Genomic DNA, 25,926 nt, shown 5'->3' with positions numbered 1-25,926 from the left:
TTGCTTTTAATTTTTTTGTTGTTTTTTGAGAAAGAGAGAGAGAGAATTGTGTGAAACTAGCTTTCACTCTTAATTGAGTGTATTTGCTAATTCACATTTTAGTAGACCTACCAAGTGCTTATTGTTTCTCTCTGCTCCTAAGGAAGAAAACACAGGAGATTTCCTCTAGTCATTCAATAATTATTTGACACTGCTTAACTCTAATGATGGCTCTTCTTGACATTGAAAAATCAGTTAAATACCAATAATGTCAGGCCCTTAGAGGATGTTCTTCAAGAGAGCAGGAAAAGATTGCTCTTTCTGAGACTAGAATAATTTTAAAAGTACAGGTTAGCTACAGGTCACACACAAATTACACAATTGTCCTCTACCCAGTTGACAACTCTGGTGATTGCCACCCAATATGGATGCGTGTTTATGGTCCAAGCTGGGAGAATATAAAGTTGTGAAAGGTTATTTGCCTTAGAAATAGGAGGACATGTACATACAGTGACTTACAAATAAATACTAATTCACTTGTGTAATATAACTTAGGAAACTGCAAAAGGAAACCAATACTGAATGTATTTGACTCTATATCTTTTGATCACTTTTTAAAAAATATATTATATTGTACATCATTTTATTTACACATCATCTCATTCCAAAAAGAATATTTTTAATGGAAAATGGGAAATACAAAAAGGCAAAAGGAAATTAAAAATTACTTTTTTCATAGCCTAAGAGAAGTACATAACTGTATTCCAAAAATGTGATTTTCCCTCTTAGTCTTCTGTCTTCTTGCTTTTTTCAGAGGATAGCTCATCTGTTGCCAGCATGGTACTACAACTTTCGAGTTACCATGGTAACATGGGGAGACCCAGAACTGAGCTGTTGTGACAGTTCCACCATAAGCTTCATAACAGGTAAGTGTGTGGAAAATGGTCCCATGAGGAGAGATCACTATTTTGAGGAAGTTCTGAGGGGACCCATCTCCAGAAATTGCTAGTCATTCACCCAGGACCGACTGAGTATCAATTTCACAGTAGATGATATACTTGATTCTGAAAATGTATTATTTGTTTAAATAATAGCCTTTAAAAATTAAAATATAATTTGTATCCTGAGTTACTGTCCTTGATTTCTTTTTTTTTTTTTAATTTATTTATTTTTTTAATTTATTTATGGCTGTGTTGGGTCTTCGTTTCTGTGTGAGGGCTTTCTCTAGTTGCGGCGAGCGTGGCCACTCTTCATCGCGGTGCGCGGGCCTCTCACTATCGCGGCCTGTCTTGTTGCAGAGCACAGGCTCCAGACGCGCAGGCTCAGTAGTTGTGGCTCACGGGCCCAGTTGCTCCGCGGCATGTGGGATCTTCCCAGACCAGGGCTCGAACCCGTGTCCCCTGCATCGGCAGGCAGACTCTCAACCACTGCGCCACCACGGAAGCCCCCTTGATTTCTTTTTATCCTGAGTCACTGCCCTTGATTTGTTCACCCCTGTTCAGAATTGATTAGAATCGAGATGTAGCAGGCAGAGCTTTCAGCTTTACACCACACTCAATTGATTTTATCCATTTTGATAATTGTATTTGGTAGAGTGCCTCCATTTCCTTATTAATTAAGCCATTTTCAAAGTCACAGGCTGACTGCAGTACTGTCCATTGTAGGAATTAAAACAGACCTGGAGACACATAAACTTGGGTGTGTTAGTCACAGGTTTGCCACCTTCCACCTGTAAACTCGAGCAAGTTAATTCTTCTAAGCCTCAGTTTTTTTCAGGTGTAAAATAGGGATGATAATAGTATCTATAATCTGCTATTATTATCTATTGTTACTTCCCAATTAAATAAGCTACTTAGCAAAATACATGGCACAAAGTTTAAGTACTCAAAAAACTGTTAGTGTTGGATCCTCAGAGCCTAAAATTATGTAGATCACTATTATATGGCAGAGATAGCAGAGGTGGGCAGAGGTAGCAACAAGAAGAGGAAATTCATCCAAGAAACAGTAACCCTTGTTGTCTGAACTAAGATTTTTTCAAGAACTTTTGATGGGACTGCAAAGCCATAATTAAAGTTATACTGAGAAAAGAAAAGAGAAAGATATCGTTTAGGTGAAGAATAATTTTGTCAAAATCATTTACTCACTGGACTTCTAGCTTTACCCTGTTGAGATTTATCAATTAAAAAAACAATGGAAAGAAATTAATCATGTGAATTCTTACACAATCAACTTACATAGTTCATCACTTTTGTTTACTGGGCAATGTCAAGAGCTTCCTTTGTTCCAGATGTTAATAGTAATATTAAAGTAGAGAAGTGAAAGACTACCATAAAAAGAGAAAAGACCAATTATTTGACAAGCCCTGTGTTAGCCTTTTTGACTATATTCATAATCACATACTTAATTATAATTAAACTTCATTGTATCAATAATTCATACACTTAACTTTATTGAGATTAACGCCCTGAGAATGCTCTTTCCTTCTCAGACAGAGCAGCTGTCTGGAAAAAGCCCAGACGTCACATCTGATCACTTGATTGAGCAGCCTTGACCCTGCTAATTTCCAGCTATAGAACTTTGAGCAAATTATCTTAATGATCCTGGACTTGTATTTTCTCTCTGGTAAAACTCAAAATATTGCCTAACAACTGGCTAATGAAACAAAGCTAAGCGTAGGGAACTTGCTGTAGTGAGCCAGGACACTTTCTGGACAGAGTGTTCGTGGTGTCTCCCAAGGGGGACATCAGAAATGAAATATTAATAGGATTTGGAGTTCTGGACTCAAATGGTTTAGGTGTGCCTTTCAGAGTTGGGAACTACCTGGGAATGGGCAAACATCATGAGATAAGAGTTTAGGTGGACAAAGCAAGTCTGGATATGTAAACTATGGTTAATAAGCAAGCTACTTGCCTAGGTGAGCAGTCTATTGTCTCCAATAAATTGATCTTTGGGAATTTCTTATTTTTTCCTGGGACCAACCACTAAGTCATGCTGACACTGGGGATCCACAGTGTTATCTAAGCGTATTGACACAGATGGTCTCAATTCTCACATCCATAAAATGGGCATAATAATACCTCATAGGGTAGTGTGAGAATTAAATTATGTAATCTAAATCATTATTAAAATACATATGGTAGCTGAGTTTTATTTGTATACCTGTATCTAAAACTAGTTGAAATTTTAGCTTTTGGTGGGAGGGGGGGCTTTCTTCCCTCATTTCAATTTTAAAGCAAATAAAGACCTCATACTTTACTTTCATATGCTTTCCAATTGTAATCCAAACTGCCAAATTGTGCGGGAATAGGAATAAAATACTTGAATAAGGTGTGATTTATTAGAACCTCAAGTCTATTATCTTTGTTAGGCAGTTTGTCTGCAAGTCAAGTTCGTAATTATGCTAGTGTACCAAATAATGTTTAGTAAACAAATGGTGACATCTGGTGGCCTTTCAGCAATATGCTGGATTTGAAATCAACAACATGGAGTATAAAAATGTGAAGACTTCATACCCGTGAGTGAGAGATATATACTTCTGGCTTTGCAATTTTAAATATGTTCACTCAAATTAGAACTTGAGAAAATATCCTTTGAAGAAATATACGTATAGGTTCTTGTATATAGTGAATTATGTAAAAATATGGTTACGAGGCTATAAAGAAACCAGGGTTATTTTCCTTTATTAGAATTTTCTGCAATATGATATGGGTTTGTGCTACTTATTATAGACATTGTTGATATTTCAAGATTTTATTGTCAAACATATAGAAATGCTACTCATACTTAGCATGAAACAGAAATATGTTTTTTACTCTATTACACATCTCTTTAGTGAATAATTGTATCTGAAAGCATAGATAGTTATGAATGTTTGTTATACGTATTAGTGCATGTTAAAGAAAATAAGTCTTTTTGATTTGTAGAAATTCTCTCCAAACATTGGTTGTTTTGGGACTGTATCTTGGAATAGAACACTTGGCTATCTTCAAACCAACATCACATGGAATTTAAATTCAACTGTGTATTTGTTAAAATCTTCAGAATTATCAGTTACTTTAAAAAATAATTAAAGTGTGCCTTCAGAGCTTATGTATTATAAAGCTTGTGATGAACTCTCCTCCCCTATCGGAATTTTTTAAAATTTAAACGTGTAAAGTTATAAAATAAATTCATAAACTCAGTGTCAGAGAGAATTTAGCTTGTTAAATTTAAAAATCTCTTCCTTCCCTCCCTTAATACTTGCTTCAGCAACTTTTATTTAGAGCCTACCTTCCGCGAAACACTGCGCTAGACACTGTCAATGCCATTGTCTTGTTATCTTATGGACATAATGTTTATTTTTCTGTTCCTCTACTCATTGATCCTACTGTTCTTTATTCCTGTAAACTTCTTTGCTGCCACAATAAAAAAGGTTTATTTTTACAGAACCCCAGAGTTTCTAGTACTGCTTGGAAAATAAGTTCACCAATGCCTAATAATATTAATTTATTGATCCAACAATAAATTAACCCCAAATTTGACCCAAACATGTGAACATTTTAGGAATCTTGTAAATGAAATGTATATAAAAAACCTTGCTCTCCTCAGGGATAGGTCTGGCTGTCTTGGGTCTGAGCCATACAAGGTAGCATCCCACAAAACAAGTGCCCACCTCATACCGTCAAACTTCACTATATTACCGACAGGTCCAAGAGTCCCTAGGACCATCATGAGGTGTGAATTTTAATTCTCTAAATTACCTCTATATGGGATTTCATGCTCTGTTGATAAGTACTTTAATTATTCATAGTCTCTTATACTAAAGTGTGGTTCTTTCCTCCCTCATAGCCCCAGTTGCTCCAGAAATCACTTCTGTGGAATATTTCAACAGTCTGTTATATATCAGTTGGATATACGGGGATGACACTACTGACCTCTCGCATTCTAGAATGCTCCACTGGATGGTTGTTGCAGAAGGAAAGAAGAAAATTAAAAAGAGTGTATGTTTCTTTGATTCCCAGTATTGGGCATCTGTTGAAAACCATGAAGCAAACATTTATTGAGACATCAAAAAAATATTTGTATGCCAAGTGGCACTGTTTTCGGTTCTGGAGACAGGATAGTGAACAAAAATTAAATTCCTTCTTTCACAGAGCTTACCTTTTAATCTTTAGTAGTGAGTAATAATCATTGTAACTATTGATTTCACCTGTGTTTAAAGTTATGACTGAGCTTTTTCTTCAGGATACTAAACATTTTCAAGAAAACCATAGTTATTTCATTATTTTCTCCATATATCCCCAACACCTAAGTATTTGGATATGTTGGAAATACTAATTTCTTTTCTCCTGGTTTATTAAGCTTTTTGACATTATATTAGTTAGGGTACCAAGTAAACGACTGTAATAATATTTTTTTTAAAGGCTGTGGATTAAAGAATATCAACATCTATGTCTCTCTCATGGTACCCAGCACTAACAGGGCACCTCTGCTGTGAGGGATCATCCAAGGGTCCAGATTCTTTCTATTTCGCTGCTGCATCTGCCACTATGTGTAGTCCTCGTCTGCATAGGCAAACTTTCCTCATCTTTACAGCCATATTCCAGCCCACAGGAAGGGGAAAAGAGAGGACACAAAGGCCCAGCACATACAGGGTGTGAACAAAACTATAAGTTGTCCATGGTACCTCCTCTTACCCATGGTTGGAATGGGGTCACATGGTCCCCACTAGCTATAGAAGAAACTGGGAAATATAGTCTTTAGTTAAGAAAGCAGGTGTCCATAGACATGGTTAGGTTTCTTCTGAGCTTCTCAGCTAAGGCTGGACAATGTTCCTATTAGTAAACCCAAGCAATTGCTTTTTCTAAAATTTGCTGTGAATATGAGGGGGAAAAAAATCAGAGTAATACCCATTCCAAACAAAGGAATTAATCACAAAAATGTTCCTTTATGTATTGTGCCTATTTAGAGCTACCTTGCATTTGGCTCAGCTGAGAAATTTATATCATGTTCAGAGGAAATAATATATTTGTAAGGCTTAATCAACTGTAGATTGCGGCACAGAACATAGAGGGAACATCTGTGATAGCCCTGTAGCTGTTCGGAATGGTATTCTAGTTCAAGGCCATTAGAAGCTTAAACCCTCCATTCTGATGATCTTGCAGGTAACACGCAATGTCATGACCACAATTCTCAGCCTGCCTCCGGGAGATATCTACAATATCTCCGTAACTGCTTGCACTGAAAGAGGAAGTAATACCTCCATGCTCTACCTTGTCAAGCTAGGTAAGAAAAGTACACAGGTGTGTGTGTGAAAATAATCATGCTGGGAGAACTAGTGTTTGTATCTCTTGGTTTAACATGGTCTTTGCAATTCAATGAAATAGAAAAAAAGATGGTTTGCTGTCTTTTATAAGTACAAAAGAGACTTAATACTATCAAAAGAGTACATTCAACTTATAAATTTCTGTGAGTGCAGCGTTTACTGTGCTGGAGACAAGAGTGTTCATCATTCATAGTAAAGCTAGAGGAACCAACGAGTCTTAGAATTTCAGAGATGGATGGACCTTAGACATTATCTAGTGCCGTGTTCTCAACCCTATCAGACACCATTCCCCTTTTATATAAATATTATGCAATGCCCTCTTTAATATCTTAAATTGAAATTCATAGATAAAATAATCCACATGTTGATTTTTTTAATTTGATATAAATCCTAACTCTAATACAAAATCAAAATAAAAGAAAAATAATTTGTAAAAAATAATATGGATTCCCTATGTATATGTTCAGGAACAGCTTTTAGCTATTCTAAAAGTCATAATGGGACTACCTGATGACTACATACAATGAAAACGAATAAATGTGAGTTTGCAAGAAGTAACAGGATCAGTAGTTCTTCCATACAAGAAGTATAAAAATAAATGAATAAATTCATATTAATTAATTTATTATTATTAATTAGAAATAAATAATTAAAATAATTAAAAATAAAGCATAAGTACAGGTGGACCCTAGAATAAAACCTAGAGTTAGGATAAGTAATAAGAGACTAGACAAATTTGCCTGTGATGAAAGAAAGAGGGAAATAACCTTAGTTAAAGTAGAGATAACATGCTGAGAAAATAAGCTGTGGATGAGGAAAAATGAGGAAACTATGATATTATTGCAAATGAGCTGGAACTTATTGTGTAGTGTCAAAATAATTATTTATATTATGAAAAACAACTTGGAAGTGACACTATATGACACAAAACACATCTTCTACATTCAACAATCTACCATGTATTAAGGTATATATTTAGTTTCTGGTACTTAAAGGGACCTCAGAAGTAATATCCTATAATCAGCAGCAGGCAAAAGAGGACAGATTGGCAAAAAGTTGGGTGGTAGACCTCTTGGCGCAGTATCAGTTTGAGAATGATAACCCCAAAATAAATGCAGTTCAATATGTAATTTTCACAGCAGAGATCTCATCATTTTTAGAGTTGAAAATTTTAAATATATACATAACTAGACATCATGAAATCATTTCACGATCCATACAAATATTGAATCATTATGTTGTACACCTGAAACTAATACAATGTTGTGTGTCTATTATAATTCAATAAAAAATAAATGTATATGGAAATACAAATATATTCAAAACATTTAGTTCAACTTACTGACATCACCGTTTCAGATATCTGCTAATTTATATTGTGTCTGTCTGTCTGTAAAAGTTTCAAATCGTTTCTGTTATTACACATGTTCATATGTGCAGCTATAAGTAAAGAACAATCCAGGGTGTTTTATTAGCAGCTTAAATACCAGGAGCAGCAGTGCTGACGGTGAGGTACCTTTAGAAAACTCTTGGAAAATCCAGAACCAAACAAAACAATCTTTTCTTAGTTTATCCACTAGTTGCATTTCTCTATAATTCAATGCATAAGACACAAAGTCTTAAATCTTTTTTGTCTCTTATTTGCCACAGTAAAAACTAAACTCTTGCACTGAAATCCCTTAGAATTAATTTGGTAATTGAAAATGCATGATGTATTAAATAGACACTATGGGCAGAAAAAGTAAATTATTGAGTAGTTTTTTTTAATAGCATTTAAAAAAAATTTTATTGGAGTATAGTTTATTTACAATGTTGTGTTAGTTTCAGGTGTACAGCAAAGTGATTCAGTTATACGTATACATATATTCATTCTTTTTCAGATTCTTTTCCCATATAGGTTATTACAGAATATTTAGTAGTGTTCCCTGTGCTATACAGTAGGTCCTTGTTGGTTATATATTTTATATATAGTAGTGTGTGTATGTTAATTCCAAGATTCTAATTTATCCCTCCCCCCTCCATGTTTCCCTCTGGAACCATAAGTTTGTTTTCAAAATCTTTGAGTCTGTTTCTGTTTTATAAATAAGTTCATTTATATCATTTTTTAAAATTAGATTCCACATATAAGTGATATCATATGATATTTGTCTTTCTCTGTCTGACTTACTTCTCTTAGTATGATAATCTCTAGATCCATCCATGTTATTGCAAAAGACATTATTTTGTTTGACATTATAGCTGAGTAATATTCCGTTGTATATATGTACCGCATCTTCTTTATCCATTCCTCTGTCAATGGACATTTAGGTTGCTTCCATGTCTTGGCCATTGTCAATAGTGCTGCAATGAACACTGAGGTGTATGTATCTTTTTGAATTATGGTTTTCTCTGATACATACCCAGGAGTGGAATTGCTGGATCACATGGTAGCTCTATTTTAGTTTTTTAAGGAACCTCCATACTGGTCTCCATATTGGCTACACCAATTTACATTCCCACCAACAGTGTAGGAGGGTTTCTTTTTCTCCATACCCTCTCCAGTATTTATTGTTTGTAGACCTTTTGATGATGGCCATTCTGACCGGTGTGAGGTGATACCTCATTGTAGTTTTGATTTGCGTTTTTCTGATAATTAGTGATGTTGAGCATCTTTTCATGTGCTTTTTGGCTATCTGTATGTCTTCTTTAGAGAAGTGTCTGTTTAGATCTTCTGCCCGTTGTTTGATTGGGTTGTTTGTTTTTTTGATATTGAGCTGCATGAGCTGTTTGTATATTTTGGAGATTAATCCCTGTGGGTCGCTTCATCTGCAAATATTTTCTCCCATTCTGTGGGTTGTCTTTCCATTTTGTTTATGGTTTCCTTTGCTGTGCAAAAGCTTTTAAGTTTAATTAGATCCCATTTGTTTATTTTTGGGTTTTTTTTTCATTACTCTAGGAGGTGGACCAAAAAAAGATATTGCTGTGATTTATGTGAAAGAGTGTTCTGCCTATGTTTTCCTCTAAGAGTTTTATAGTGTCCGGCCTTACATTTAGGTCTTTGATCCATTTTGAGTTTATTTTTGTGTATGGTGTTGAATAGTTTTTAAATAACATCTTAATTCCATTTGTGTCCTTCTTCGTGGCAACTTTCTTCAAAATTATTTTACTTAACCTTAAATTTTTTTCCAACATTAATTGCATGATAAAGTACTTGTACTTATATTTATAGTGGATTTATTCTGATGCAAAGTTAGAAATTCATGTGGAACGTGGGACATGGGACAGTTTTTCTCTTTGGAACTTTCTTGATCATTGCAGGACATCTAGTATTTCTGAGCCCTGCCCACCGAAGTCTGGTTAACTTCCTCCATTGTGACTACTAAAAACATTTCTGCAAATTTCCAAGCACCCTCAAGGGGGCGGTACTACTCCTATTGAGAATCATGAGTAGAGTTCTTTCATGCACTGCACACAATCTGCTTTTCCCTAGCAGTCTATACTTGAATTCCAGGAATGTGGAGATCACCAGCTTCCAACATTGCATGATCTATTTATTAAGACAAAAAAAATCACCTGATTCCAACCATTAACTCTGATTTTGTTCCCTGTATGAATGTTAGTTCAAAACTTGTTTCCAGGTAACTGGAATTACTTGAAGATCATGCCTGTGTTCCCCAAGTCTTTCTTTTCCCAAGCTTTATTAGCATAAGCAACCATAAGTGTTTCTCGGGTTTCTAGATGCTTTCTCCAGCTTATTTGGTTTGTTGGTCTCCCTTAAAGTACAAGTTCAGAAGTGGTCTTACCAAAATAGCATTCAGTGGCCTATTGTGTGTTTTGCTGTCATTTTTATGTGACATTATGGATGATCCATGAAGCCTCAGGAATATGGGTTAAAGTCATGAACTGGGACAATTACACTCAAACAAATAGGAATGTGAGTAAAAAACCGTCATGGTTTCCCAAACTTATCATGAGGTTTTGAGTCCCCATGTCCCCCCATTAACAGACAGGACTGCCTAAACCAGTTTAGGAAGTTCCTTTGAGAGCTTCCCTGGTGGTGCAGTGGTTAAGAATCCGCCTGCCAATGCAGGGGACATGGGTTCGAGCTCTGGTCCGGGAAGATCCCACATGCTGCAGAGCAACTAAGCCCGTGCACCACAACTACTGAGCCTGCACTCTAGAGCCCAAGAGCCACAACTACTGAGCCCGCAGCTTGCATGCCTAGAGCCCGTGCTCTGCAACAAGAGAAGCCATCACAGTGAGAAGCCCGTGCACCGCAACGAAGAGTAGCCCTGCTTGCCGCAACTAGAGAAAGCCCGCGCCCAGCAACGAAGACCCAGCGCAGCCAAAAAAATAAAAATAAATAAATTTTGTTTAAAAAGTTCCTTTGAACTTTTCAAAGAGGGAAGACAAGTTCCCGCAGCAATTATTTCTAGTGAATCATTACCCTTAGAATTGATAAGCTTTTCCATGTTGGTATCTTAATATCAGACAGAATATTACCTCTATCCTGTTCCTCTCTGAAAGCAAGACAATCTTTATATAATGTGCCTGTCCTTAGCCTTTTTTTTCCCTGAAAACGAAATAGCCCTACTTTTTATCCATTTGTCTAAAGGTCAATTTTCCATTCTACTAATGACATTATTGTGTTTTATAAGCTCTTTCAATTTTCTATAACACACACTACCTTGCCTGCTGTAGATGCTTAATAGATATTTGTTGAATGGAATTGAAACTATAGACCTCGAAGCTGAAATTAGTATTACAGTTAATATTTAACCAAAACAAGTTTCAGCTTTCAGAGAAGTGAAACATTTTGCTTTAGTAATAACTGAATTGCAATTGTTTTCACAAAACATTCATTCTTGCCATTTTTATGTTTCTATACAGCATTCATTTGGTATACACAGAAGTCAAATTAATTCGACTTTACAGAAAAATACAGCTTTGGCACACAGATTTTCAGTGCTTGTTTAACTCAGAAGGCCATCTTTAACCTAGGTTCAACACTGGTTGAACCAGCCCTGAGTTTAATTTCTCTGTAAAGAGATCTCTTTGGAAAGGCTCTACTTGCTGTCATGGAGGACAGGATCTACATCTGGGGAAAGAAACCAGACTATCAATGAATCCAGAACAACATAAATTAATCCAAGGTGGCATGAACAAGGGTAGAAAGCTCTCAAAACAGTTGCCAAAAAATTTCCATTATTATGTCATCAACAGATATCCAGAGAAGATATGTGCCATTAGTGGTGCTGTTTGCAAGGCTTTGAGCCAGTCCCATCCCATTAAGAATTTTAGGTTGCCAGCAGTTTCATGGTACTATGGTGGTACGTGATGACAGCTCACTTTGGCAGTTAACATGAATGTCAATCAAATCTGCACTAAGACTTGTCATTTTACAAGAGCTCGTTGGTCTGCATGCAACTGTGGCTTCAACGAGCGACCAGTTGTAACTTCTAGTCTTGGTGAATCTACCTGGAACTCTGGAGAAACTTTAGGAGGATTTGATAAGTTTACATCATACAATCAGTTTTCCAACCTAAAAAGAAAAAAAAAAAAAGGGAAGGAAGGAAGGAGTGAGGGAAAGAAATAAGAATGAGAAAGAAATAAGAATGAGATTCATAAAATAGATCTATGGTAGTAGAATATCCATTCATTAATTTATTTAACAAATATATGCTGAGAAACTTCTAAGCACTGCTCAGATGCCAGACTTCTTATCATAATAAACCCAAAAAGTTACGTTCATTTTCTGTTCACAAGGAGCTTATGATCTAGTGAAGGGAGAGATGGTCATAAGTGCTTTACAGAGCATTAAAAGAGGGTAGTATGTTGCAGATGGCTTTGGAGTAAAAGCTTTCTCTGAGGAAGCAACAAGAAGAGATCTGAATAACAAGAAAGGATCATCCATGAAAAGGTTGGGGAAGAGCACATAGGCAGAAAGGACCAGGAGAAGTCAGATTATATGGGACTTGCGAGGCATGGAGTTGAGATTTTATTTTGAAATTGCACATTTGAAGCCATTTAGAGAATTTAACATAAATAATTTGACTTATATTTAAAATAAGCCTTCCAGTTGCTCAAGGGAGAAAGGATTTGGGGGTCAACAATAAAGGTAGGGAGACCAATTAAGGGATTATTTGTCATTAGCCTTAAAAACAGCATTCTAATTAAAATAAGTGCTGTGGGAAATGATGGTAACTTTGACCAAAATGGTAGTAATGGAGATGGAGAAAACTGGGCAGAATTCAGGAGCTGTTTTGGAGGTTGTGACCCCAGAACTTTCTGATGGGGTGAAACAGAAAATGAGAGAAAGAGAAATTAAGAATGTCTCCTAGGCTTTGCTCTTGAGCAACTAGGGTGGTGGGTGGTACAATTTACTGAGATTGAAAGGACTAGAAAAACTAGAAGAGGAGGAAACTGGAGGAAAGCTGAGAGTCAAGGATTCTTCCTCAGGCGTAAAAAATCAAAAGGACATCCAAGTGCAGTTGTCAAGTAAAGAGACTATTGATATATGTGTCTGGAGATCAGGGGAGAATTCTAGGCTGGAAACATAAATTTAGGGGTGTCTGGATAAGATCATCAAGTACTAAGTAGAAACAGAGGAAAGGAGCCCTGGGTCTAGCCAAAAAGAACCACTCTAGCATTTAGAGACTGAGCAGAGGAAGAGGAGTTAGCAAGAGAGACATGGAAGGAACAGCCAATAAAGTCAGAGAAAGGCGAAAACCAGAATGTGTACACCACTACTGTCAAAGGTCTGCTTTATCCCGACCACCAACCTGCTCAGGCAGGTTCAAGATAAGGACTCAGATAACTTTAGTTCTGGGAGGGATTTGGAGATAATTTAGTGCAATGTCCTCATTTGGGCAAGCTGAAACCTAGAGAAATCTGTTGAGCCTGGATCTAGAAACAGTATTTTTTAATCCATCTGCTGGCTTATGTCTTCCTGGATTTGGGGTGTATTTTTTTTTCTAAAAACTTCATTTTTCTATGAACGCATTTAACAGAGCAGGAAGGAGCCTCACACCCATTCCTGTGGCTTTCTGTTCCTGTTTGGGAATTTGAGCATTGTGAAATTGGCTTGATTTCCTTAATCTCAGCCATGAAAGTTTTTATATAGATGAGAAATCTTTAAAACATAATTTGACTTTAGACACAGATGTTAGGAATTGGGGGGATATTAGAATCTGCTCTCTTCTCCTCTCTCTCTCTCGCTCTCTCTCTCTCTCATGCACACTCACACATCAAATTTTAGTAGCTTACAAATAATTATATCCATTTTGATGAAATGTAATTTCTGACTATATAAAAGCCCAGCCATTACAAGGTACTGCCCTTCCTGGTCTCCCGGTCAGTTGAGAAAATTTGTTTAATTCTTATGTTGAAATCATTGCGTGTACAATTTTGGGAAATAGTTACTTGGATATATGCAGTTCTCATTTTTGGTAAGAATTGAGTTAAGTGTTGTGAGTCATGGCAAACTGAAGTCTAAAGTACCTCTCCCTAGCCACCCATCCCTTTCCTTGAATCCTCTCCCGGTAAGTGACTAACTTGTTATTCCCCTTACCCACCACCAAAACAAACAAACAAAAATGAGTTCAATAAGAAGGTGAATAAATTTGTGTCAGTGTAGCACAGAGAGAGGAAAGGAAGATGAACGAATGAATGGATTGAAGAGAAGGAGGAAATGATAAAGTAAAGAAAGTGTGTATATCCTTTATTTATATATATTTATATTTAACTTAATTTATTTATGTATATATATATAAACACACTTTACACAGATATTCTATTAATTTGGGTAATAATATGACTGTGATGGCTGGCCAAAATATGCCAAGTAGAACATATATACATCACCAGTCAATTAGAAGGAAGATAATAAAATAACCAAGGTACTATAGTTTTTAAAAATTAACTTATCCTATCAGTCAACAAATCTTTATTTAACATTTATTATGTGCTTCCCACTAATCTATGTGCTGAGGATACAGAAATGAACAAAGCTGACAGAAATTTCTATCCTCCTTCTAGTGGAGAAAAAGAGACAATAAGCGTAAATATAAGGATGTCAAATGGTGATAAGTGTTATGGAGAAAAATGAAGCAGGAAGAGTTCTGTGGTGCTGGTGGGGATGCAGTTTTTGTAGGGATGGGGATAAAGCTTCACTGTGAAGGTGCTATTTCAGCCAAATCCTGAGGGAGCTGCGGACCCCAAGCAGGTAACTGGGAGGAGAGTCTGTAGGCAGAAGGAACCACAGATGCAAAGTTCAAGAAGCAGCACTGCGCTTGGAAAGTTCAAGGAAAAGTTGAGAAGGCAGTGTCACTGACGTGGAATAGAGACGAAGAAGAGTAACTCAGAAGGCAGAAAGGTAGCAAGGGAACAAATCGTGCAGGGTTTAACCAGAGGGAGATGATGTTCCCCTGGATGGTTCAAGCAGAGGAGTAACATGACCTGGCCAGTTCCAGGGATCACATGGGTGAGGGTAAAAGCAGGAGACCAGTTAGATAAGATGACCACTCATTCCAGTTGCTTCAGATACCAGTTTAGATCTGTTATGGATCAGGTAAAAGCTAGTCATCTTCTTTAGCAATCCTTTTCCTCCCCAAAAGGATTCCAACTGGACACTTTTGATAACTTACATGATCACTTTCCTCCTTAGGGTTAGGAGGCTATAACATCTATCCAGATACAACATTATACTTGCTTCCACCAGGGTGATGAAAAGTGATCAGATTCAAAATTTATTTTGAAGGTGGGGCTGAGAGAATCTACTGATAGATTTAGGTGTTGTCTATGAATGAATGAAAAAGGTCTAGGGAAATGACAAGTTCTGGGGTCTGAGAAATTGGACGGACAAAGGTGCAATTTATTGAGTTGAGGAAGATTATGGGAGAGGCAGGTTTGGGGGGAAAGATCAGAAGTTCGGTTTAGGATGTGTCAACATTTGAAGGTGCCTATTAAACAATAAAGAACAGTTACTGAGTAGGCAGTTGGAGAAAGGAGCTTGGGTTCTGGGGAGACTTCAGCACTGGAAATATAAATATGAGGGTAGACAGAAAACAGACTTGATGAGGTTATCAGGGAACAAGTAATGAAAAAAGAATGCTACCCAAGAACTAAGCCCTAGGCACCCCAACTTTTAAAAGTGGAAGTGGTGAGGGAAAACCAGCAAAGGAGCCTGAGAAAAAGTGGCCAGTGAAGTAAGAAGAAGCACATAAAATGTGATGTCCTAAGAGCCAAGCAAAGAAAGTACTTGAGTGAATAGACAGTGATCAACATGTCAAGCTTGTTGATAAGTTAGACGACAAATGAGAATTGATCACTGATCTTAGCAACCCAGAAGTCATTGGTGATTTGCAGAGAAGGCATTTGGGTGGAGTGGTGAGTGAGGAAAAAAAGATAACAAAAGCAGAAAAACTGAAGACAGCTGGAATTAAACTTTTGCAGAGGTAAGATGCTGTAAAAAGGCGAGAAAACGGGCAGTAGCTGAGGATAAAAGGATCCAAGTTTGTATTTTGTTTTTGTTTTGTTTTTCCTTGCCTTTAAGTGGGTGGAAACAGTTTGTCATTGAGCTAATCAGAGTGATTCAACAGAGCAGGGGAAATTGATGATGCAGGATAGTTAGAGGTGGGATTTGTTGGGGTGAGATTTGTTGGGGTGAGAAGTGAGATTTGTTGGTCCTTAACTGGGCCAAAGGAGATGGGACCAAGGGTGCCATTGGAGGGGGTGGCCTTAGGGTGGGTGGATCTGTAGTAAGACGATAAATGACAGAGTCTATGGGCATTAAGGGGGTGTATGAGTAGGAGGGATTGATGATGGAAGCTTGTGAAAGTTCTCATCTATTGACCTCTTATAAACACGTGCAATTTCCTTAGGTCTGCAGAGAATCGTAACTGCTGTGCTACTATTCTTATACATTCCTGATGGCCAGCAGCCCCATGCAAGCATTTTTTTCTGGGTTAGGCTGCCAGGCATGTCACTGTTCCATGGCTCCATTCCTGGGCCCAAGACTAACCGATACCTGTCCTCAATATATGTCTCCCCCATTTCTCATTGCAGTGGTTTTCTGAGTGTCACTTCAATTTGCCAACTGCCCACGGCCATGCCACACAATTTCAGCACTTCCCTAAAATCATTTCTCCTGCCCACCGTAAAGTGACTTGCATGTTTTGCTTGTTGCCCTTCGATATATTTAAAGAATCTGGATGTTGGACTAATATGGCAATGCTCGTGATGTCTGCCTCTGATTTAAATAGGCAAGCAAGTGCCCACTCTGGAAAAGTTGGTCTTCTGGGCAAAGGAACTTCCCAGAAGACCTCATCATCCCCAGTTATATGGAAATTAATGGAAAATGCTCATACGTTTAGGGAGGAAGCTGGGTGCAGGAAGGGGACCCTTACCTAGAGGTACTTGCCTTCACAGTCAAATTGTGTCACCTTAGAAAGATGACCCAGGCCCTCTGAATTTCAGCTGCCTCTTCTACAAAATGAGGGTCTGGACTAAATGATCTTTAATGTTCCTTCCAGTTTTAGGATTTAGTTCATAACTGAGTTCAGAGTAAAGGCAACAAGGCTGATGATACAGTAAGAGTAACTACCTTTTTCTAAGAATTGTGCAATATCTAAGTCCTAACTAATAAAAACGCCAAGCAAAAACACATATTCCTGGAACCAACAAAGGAGGAAGTGAGATATTTTGTTTTAAACTAAGTTAAAAGGGAGATTTCTCTGAAAAATTCTACTAATCTTTAGAAATTACTTGAGCTGGTAATACCATAACTTACCCAATGATTCACAGAAAAGGATATTACACTTGCTATCATTAAGCTATAAAGAATTTATTTAAAATGTAATGGAAATGACAGGTATTTCTAATTCCTAAGAAATTTCTATGTTCTGTATATGAAAAGGGCCTAATTGTAATTTACTGCTAAGTATTTGCCTGAATATTTTTATATTCTCCAATTTATTTTAAATGTTCTAATTACTTATTAAGTGTACGGAGGAAAAGAATCTCCCAAAGTCAGTAAGAGAGTAGGCCTAATAAACTTCAGATCTAACAAAGGTGACTGTGGTTTAATATACATTTTCCTCTTCTTAATTTCATGGCATATCAATCTTAACTCATCCTTAGGGTTTTTGGTTTTTTTTTTTCTTTTCAAAGAGCGCTCTCTTCTGCAGATGTTGTTTTTGACCAAGTTGAAGGTAATTTATGCAGCTTACACTGCTTAAGTCACAGATGTTTTCTTTGGCCAAGTTGAATATACGTTCTGTGGCTTGAGATGAGGAAAATAAAAATCGATTTAAAAGACTTACTCTAATACAGATGTTAAAGACCAGCTTTTGTGTATGAAGAGGATACTAACAAATTGCTGTCGGTCAGGCTGAGGAATAAAAATAGATTTTGCCATGTCACTCATTTTTTACAATGTTTTTCTGTTGAATTCTCCTTATCATCAATGTCACACATTTGTAAAACGACTCACCAAGTTTAAAGGTATGAAATACAAATGGAATAAAACCAGTACGCTTTTATGGATTTAACCTTAGCCTCATTAACATAATTCTATCACCAGCTAAACTAATGGGTCACATTATAATAAGAAACAATGTAATAACTGTCAGAGAAAGATGGATTTTAGGCAATAAATACATTCCGTTCTGCTCCAAGACTGAATATTACACCTGACTCCCTTTGGAATTCCCAGGGAAAGGAAGAGCTTTGCTGCCAGAGCAGAGAATGTGAATCAAATACTCGCTCATACTTCACCCAATGTCACCTTCACTCCCCGGAGATCCTGGGCAGCACCGTGAGCCTTTCATAATCCATCCTATGTTAAATGGTAGAGATAGCGTTACAGCTTTCCATTCAGTCCGTGTTCTATGCATAGTACTTGATTTTCTTATAAAATTAGGTTGGATCCCCAACGCAAATAGGAGCGGCACTGAGGGGGAGAGAAGAGAAGGAAAGAGAGGACCAACTAGTTGAGTATAACACTTGCAATGATTAGCATATTTAAAGGCAAACAACCCTGTATCTATACCCCATTTTGTAAAAATAGTGTGTCTATCTCCCTTCTTCATATCCATTGGTTCTCATATCACATATCATGGATTCTGAAATTATTTTAAACAAAAGGACATCTGACATTATGGAGCAGGGGGAATTTTGAAGAAATTTAAAATGTCATTTAGGGAGATAGAAAATGATAACCAGAAGCTGTTCTGTAACTAATATGTACATGACTCTTTATATTATATAAAGTGTTTTGTATACATTAAATTAAGGCTCATTTACTCTTAACAAAATTAAAAAAGGCTTCATGTCTCTCTCCTTTATGAACTAGATGGAATTTGATATTTTGAGCAGGAAGAGACCATATTAGTTTGCTAGGGCTGCCGAAACAAAATACCACAGGCCGTGGGGCTTAAACAACAGAAGTGTATTTCCTCACAGTTCTGGAGGCTAGAAGTCCAAGATCAAGGTGTTGGCAGGTTTGGTTTCTTCTGAGGCCTCTCTCCTTGGCTTGCAGATGGCCACCTTCTAGCTGTGTCCTCACGTGGTCCTTTCTCTGTACCCGTTCATTCTTGGTGCCTCTTTGTATGCTTAAACCTCCTCTTCTTACAAGGACACCAGCCAGATTGGATTAGGGCCCACCCTAATAGCTTCATTTTAACATAATCACCTCTTGAAAGGCCCTATCTCCAATCACAGTCACATTCTGAGGTGCTGGGGTTTAGGTCTTCCACATGTGAATTTTAGGGAACACAATTCAGGCCATAACAGAGACACAGACCACTCAAGAGGCTTTTGTGTGTCAATGTATTCCCCACCATATGAAATTGTCTAAACAATATTTAGCCATTCACCACTTTTAGTCTTGTTTCTAAGGATGGGGAACATGAACCTCTAAGCCATCCTAAGCTATGAGGCTGAGCTGACCTTTCCTTCTCATGAGAGGAGATAGACAGCAGAAGGGGGACCCCTCTGACCAGTTTCTGCCAAGAATTTCCAGACTTCTCTACCAAACAGGAAGAAATGTTCTAACCCAGTACTATACAATTCAAATATGGTGAGAGCCACAAATGTAATTTTAAATTTTCTAGTAGTTGCATTACAAAGTAGTAGAAAGAAATAGGTGAAGTTGAGTTTAATATACTTTATTTAACCCAGTAAATCCAAAGTAGTATCATTCCAACGTGTAATCAATGTAAAGAAATATTAATGAGATATTTTTATTCTTTCTTCATACTAAAGTCTTTGAAATCTAATCTGTATTTTACTCATGCAGCACCTCTCAATTCAGACTAGCCACATTTCAAGCGTTCAGTAGCCACATGTGGTTAGTAGCTACTGTGTTGCACAATATAATTCTAATATTTTAATACATTCCCTGGGGCAGATGTTGTCTTGAGTAGTGAAATTTAATTATAAGCCCCTCCCAATCTAATTACACCTCCACTTATGATATATTGTGATAACTTTAATTTCTTTGGAATAGCAGTGTGGAAATTCTCCCTAATATATCTAGGAAAATATACCTATCAAAAGATCACAAGTCTTCAAGCAGGTGATTTGTGAATGTTACTCATTAACAACTGAATGCGTTGTGAGTCTGCATTCACAACGCAGAACTGAAATGCATTATGTCTTTCAGAAAAGAATGCAGAGATAATGGGTACAGTGATCTTGGAATAATCTATTGCCTCATATACCACCTGAGGGAAAAAAAATGTCACATGGCTGTTTGAGGTCCCAGATCCTTTAGAGATTTTCCTGAGGATCTACTTCTCACCTAGGTCCACATTCTCAGCCAGACTCAAAGAAACCCCTACTCCAGTATCTAAATCATACTTCTTGGGCCACTGAGAAAACTTCTAATTCACAACAGTCCTTGACTCTGCCACTGAGAGCTGATGACTTTTTACAAATATAATCACTATAAAAAGGCAGAGAATACCAAACTCAATGCCTGTCTGGTCTTACCTGATGCTTGAATCCTAACGCCTCTGTTTAATGAATCTTGACTTATGTTTTAAGTCTGTCAATAGATAACATTTATTGAGTCCCTACACTTGGCTAGTTCAAAATAAAGATGAAATAATTTATAACACATGGCCGCCATTCTTAAAGAATCTAATAGGACTCAGTGGAATCAGGACTTCACTCACATAGGTCGCACAGGAAATAGTTAAGGGCAATAGAAGGTCAGAGAAGGGATAGAGCATCAAGAGACAGTCATCAGATAAGGCTTCAAGGAGAAGGTAAGACTTTTTCTTTAAGATGATCAGAAGAGAAAGAGTACACTGAGGGGAAATACATGAGTTGAGATAGAGTAATACCTGTGTGATGGTCAGTGGGATGACTGGCTTTACGGGGCAGCATGTCTGTGCGGGAGAGATGGTGGCGATGAGTAGCCAGTGGCCAGTGTACGTAGAATCTTTAACACTTGGCATATTTGGATTTGACACCATAGACATTGATCACAATAGATCATTGCACAGATAGGATCTAACAGGAGCAAAGTGGTGTTTTAAGACCTTTTAAACCATCACTGGCAAAACGAAGAAAGAATCAAGTAAGAGGCAGGGAAAGGGAATAAGGCGCTGTTGTAATGAATGCTAAGTGAGATGGCAAAAGCCTGGATGTGCAATATAATAAAAGGAATAAATAAAAGGAAGAGATGAAAGGAAGTATTAAAAAATAATGCGATCTGAGACTGAGAAGCAAGAGGAGAGCCTCAAAATTGTCAGCTTAAACAATTGAAATAATGATGCTGCTCAGGACAGAATCAGGGGTAGGTGGAAAGCAGAACCGATTTGAGGAAAGGCAAGGACTCCACATTCCATTTTAACCTTATGGAGTTGAGGTTAATAGTGAGATACTTGGGTAAGAACAGATGATAGGTGATGGGAAATCAATACGTAAAAAGTTGGATCCAGAGATTAGGATCTGGACAATGTTCATATCAGATAACTAAACTGATTTTATCTACCCATCAGGAAAAAATATATAGATGTCCTAGGGATTCTAATCATAGTCCGAGAAACTCACTCCGAGGAGCAATTCCACAGTGTGTATCTTTTAAAGAGACATAGCCCAGGCTCAGCCTAACAGATCATCTATCTCTGCCTCAGGCAACCTCACACTTGCTTCCAAAGATCCAAGTTCCGCAGGAGTCAGAATCACTGGAGGACTTAGTCTCTGACTCATAATGTTATTAACAGTGACAATTATGAAGGATGTAAGAAGTGGAAGTAGACTTCTGTGTTTCATCAACAGTCTTCATCATAGGGCAAGTGAGACGATACTATGTCTAGAGGAATGAACAATTCATTGCAAATGAGAAAGGGGTCCTGACATCTATTGTGAGTTATACTTGCCCAAGACCAACTCATTTATTTCCTCCGTCAACTCTTGTGCCCAAATTTGTCAGGTTGCCTCTGGAAAGGAAAATGCTTCTTTTTCAGTTGGACACAAATTTAGGTTACTGCAATAGATCACGTCAAGAATGATTCTGACAAACTTCTTGGTTCTGGACATGATGATGATATTCCAGAAAGAAGGTCCAGACCTTCCCCCACAAACACATAACACTTGTCAAAAGAGTGAAATGGCTTCTAGGGCTTTTTTGCTAAACACCAGGAGCTGTAGGACAGACTTGGGAATGTGAGGCAGATAATGAAAAGAAATCCAAGTAACAAGCAAACAGTGTGGAGAGCTGTCTGTCAGGGACATGCTGATGGGCAGAGTATGCTATTATGTGAACCTGACAGCAAGATGTTTGTCCAAACAAGCAATGTCAAGGAGACCTGACAGCAGGTAAGAGGGACCCTGGCTTAAGAACTTGGATTCAGGCATAGCACTTTGTGTACTGGAGGAACTTGAGGGAAGGGCAATGCCTAAAGGACACGGGTGCAAGGAGGGGACCAGGAGAGATTCAGCAACTGGGAACAAGACAGCAGACCACCTCCTAGAACTGGGGAACAGACAGGCATTGGTATCAAGCCTACAAGTCCAGTGACTCAGTTACTGGAAAGGCATATGAAAGGGCACAGATAGAATGGTTTACTTAACTAATGGATTAATTTATTGATCAAAATTAAATGTCTAAAAGAATAAGATAAAGAAATCAGTCCTCTAACATTTTATCAACCATCCGGTCCTCTTCCATCAATCCTCTTCCTTAAAAAATCATATTATCTCTTTAGCTTTACCCCTCTTAATTTTGACTAAATTTTCAAGAAGCCATTCCTCCGGCTAAATTATTCCAAATAGTCTCCCGAGCAAGGAAGGCAGGTTTTTGGCTCAGCACCAGACTGAATCTCCCCATAAGAAGGGAGCACACCACTTTCATTTTTCTCCGTCTTTTCAGTACAGATTTTTGTTTCTCACCCAGAAAATTTGGTATCATATGGGCAGTGCTAACTCTAGTGTAGATGACACAAAAACTATTAATAGATTATGTCTATAATAAAGCTGAAGTAGAAAACAGAAGTGTTCCAAAAAGAGAAGTATAAAATGAAAGATGCAAAATATTCTGCCTTGCAAGTTAGATGACTGTCTTTGTAAAAGGACATATTTCGAAAGCAATATACACTCTTTATGGTGCTCTTAACTACCTATATTTGGAAATTTTTGCCGATTTTTTTCTTTTGATTAATGAAGGAAGGAAGAATATTTTAGATTAAATTAATTTTTTTTTAACTTATCTTTGCTCAGAGCCAGCTCCTCCAAAATCACTCTTTGCAGTGAATAAAACCCAGACCTCGGTGACTTTGCTGTGGGTGGAAGAGGGAGTAGCTGATTTCTTCGAAGTCTTCTGTCAACAAGTTGGCTCCAGTCAGGAAATAAAACTCCAGGTACTGTATGCTCGGATTTTCCTTTTCTGAGTTAATTTTGATTAAGGCTCATTATCCGAGCAAAGTGAAAATCTTCTCTTTCTTTGAATGATATAAAATGAAAATTTTCATGTGCACTTTTGGTTTTCAGTGATAGAAATTTAAAATTATTCTTAGAGCAAGCCCAAAATGTGTCATAACCAACTTGCCAGATCACAAAGTTGATTTCCATCTTTGTATTTATCTTTTTTTTTTAACATCTTTATTGGAGTATAATTGCTTTACAATGATGTGTTAGTTTCTGCTGTATAACAAAGTGAATCAGCTATACATATACATATATCCCCATATCTCCTCCCTCTTGCGTTTGTCCCCAGTTCTTAGCCACTCCAGGTCATATTGAGGTTATATTGAGGCATTTTCCTATTGGCCATTAAACTGATGGAAGGGATAAAGAAACTGCCATATAAAATATAATTTAACAAATATGAACTAATTGCCACTTATGAGAAAGGCATTGTATGGGACACAAATCATAGAATCAATGCTTGCCTTCAAAAAATGTTTTTCATTTAATTGTGGATATTTCACTCAAGTAGAAATAATTAAAATATAAGTGCCAGAAGAGAGATGCATACTACCAAGAGAATTTAAAAGAAGTTAGTAAGGAGGACGATTTTGTTTGGGAAAATGAACGCTGAGAGAGGTGATCGTTAAAGCTTTAGAATCACAAATAGCAGATATGATGCATACTGAGTTTTTCACAAGGTTAAATTGAATGGAAGGAGAGAAATGGACCTGGGGGGGGTAACGAAACCACAAGAAAAAACTATTTTACAGCCAGACGTGGAAGGAAAAGGGCAAATTTGTGAGGGATGTCACAAAATACAGTGCAAAGACTAATACTATGAACATGAATAATTGATGTTTTTAAATAATGCAGTTCATGAGATTGAAAAGAAAAAAGGATTTCTGGGAGTACGAATCTTTTCATATGAGTGTTAAGATAATTTGCTTTGATTTCTTTCCCCTTTTGATAGTCTGTTCTACAAATGTATCTCTTTTTGATCTGTACCGAACAGCTGAATCTTTTTTCTATCCTAAGAATCCTTTTGGAAAATAGCTACTCTGCCAGTAGTGAATTTTCTTCTCTGCAACTACAGTAATGTCTCCCTTTAAGAAAACAATGGTTACTACAACTGGGTCCTGTTAGCAAAAATTTTTCCTTAGAATCATTCTTTTATGGGATCGTGAAAGAGATGGGAGTGGGAAATCCGGGCTCATGGCTCTCACCTCTTTAGGCAGAGTTGTTTTCAGATCCTTGTTTTGAAAAACACTATTATGCTGCCTCATCTTTTTATGCTGTGCTGTTGTACTTATTAGTGTCTGGCCATTGGCCCACCAAATTAACAGCTTTTTCTACTCAAGAATAAGTTAATATTAAACGTTTTGGAGAACACAAAGTCTTTATGCCTTTGGTGGACGCTATTTAAAAGCCGAGAATGCAGACAAAGGGGATAGTGTTCTTAATATACAAAGATCTACTACAAATGAAAAAGATAAAGATGAACAAACTAAAACAAATATTTCATAGAAAATAAACACAAAATGTTCTTAAACATAGAAAAAGATGATCAAGCTCACTCATGGTGAAAGAAATGCAAAGTAAAATTATAACAACTTCCACTAATAAGATTAGAAAAGCTCAAAAAGTTTGCAAATTTGTTGTGTAGAAACTGATGTAAGGAAACAGGCATTGTCACACACTGATGGTAGGTGGGTCCCTTGGAAAATGTCTATGGAAGATAATTTGTCAATAGCTTACAAAATTAAAAATATATAACTTTTTGAGCCAGCAATTCAACTTCTAGGAATATGAGTGGTTGTACATGTATGTATAGTCATACATACATACACACACATATGCACACAGGTTTTGTGTGTGAATGCATATGTGTATATATACATACATATATTAAATGAGTGTGTGTACATATACATATGTTCCCATAATTGTGAAGTTATATTCATTGTTGCATTGTTAATAATAGCAAAAAATCAGTGACTGCTTAAACGTTTATTAATAGGGGACTGGTTAAATAAAGTATGTTCTTTCACTGGATTTCTATGCAACCCCTAAAATGAAATAGCTTTATCTGTGCTAATACGGAAAGAGTGCCAAAATATACTGATAAACAAGATAAAAAATAAGCAGAATGATGCGTAAACTATGTTAGCACTTACATTTTTAACTATATTCTTTTATGTTTATACATCCATAAAATACAGATGGGAAGAAAAATAACCTACCTGACAACAATGGCTGCTTCCATGGAAGAGAATTGGGTAGATGGGAAGTACAGAAAGAAAGAAATATTTTTCACTGCTTCCTCTTTTGTTTTTTAAATTTTTTACTCTGTGCACACACGTTACCTACTCAACTATGAAAAATACTGATAATTTAAAAACCAAAATAGATGAAGATAACATAACATTTATCTTGTTTTCTGCATCTCCAGGAACCGATTTCTGTTTCTTCTCATGTCGTGACCATCTCCAGCCTCCTTCCTGCCACTGCCTACAACTGTAGTGTCACCAGCTTTAGTCATGACAGCCCCAGTGTCCCTACATTCATAGCCGTCTCAACAATGGGTAATTACAGGCATGAGTGGACTCTGGTGTCTTTGGAAATTATATCTTTCCAGATTTTCCTTAAGTTTTCTTTTTAAATATATATAATCCATCTTTTTTTAAAAATAAAACTCAGCTTTCATTGAAAAATTCCAAGCTTTGAGTTCAGGGAGACTTTAATTCCAA

The 25,926-nt window shown here is 37.0% G+C and overlaps 1 protein-coding gene across 2 annotated transcripts in view; it reads left to right on the top strand.

Annotated features, from left to right (window-relative positions):
* PTPRO (protein tyrosine phosphatase receptor type O) overlaps window positions 1-25,926 on the top strand; it is a 244,928-nt gene that overhangs the window by 168,690 nt on the left and 50,312 nt on the right. For both annotated transcript variants that reach the window (XM_061205025.1, XM_061205026.1), the window contains exons 10-14: window positions 794-905; window positions 4,807-4,958; window positions 6,123-6,243; window positions 22,991-23,130; window positions 25,629-25,761. In XM_061205025.1, the coding sequence (XP_061061008.1) occupies window positions 794-905; window positions 4,807-4,958; window positions 6,123-6,243; window positions 22,991-23,130; window positions 25,629-25,761 (658 nt within the window). The remainder of the gene's footprint in view (window positions 1-793; window positions 906-4,806; window positions 4,959-6,122; window positions 6,244-22,990; window positions 23,131-25,628; window positions 25,762-25,926) is intronic.

This window comes from Eubalaena glacialis, chromosome 11, assembly GCF_028564815.1.
Source record: "Eubalaena glacialis isolate mEubGla1 chromosome 11, mEubGla1.1.hap2.+ XY, whole genome shotgun sequence".
Lineage (NCBI taxonomy): Eukaryota > Metazoa > Chordata > Mammalia > Artiodactyla > Balaenidae > Eubalaena > Eubalaena glacialis.
Note: the sequence above shows the minus strand (reverse complement) of the source record. Positions and strands in the feature narration are given on the sequence as shown.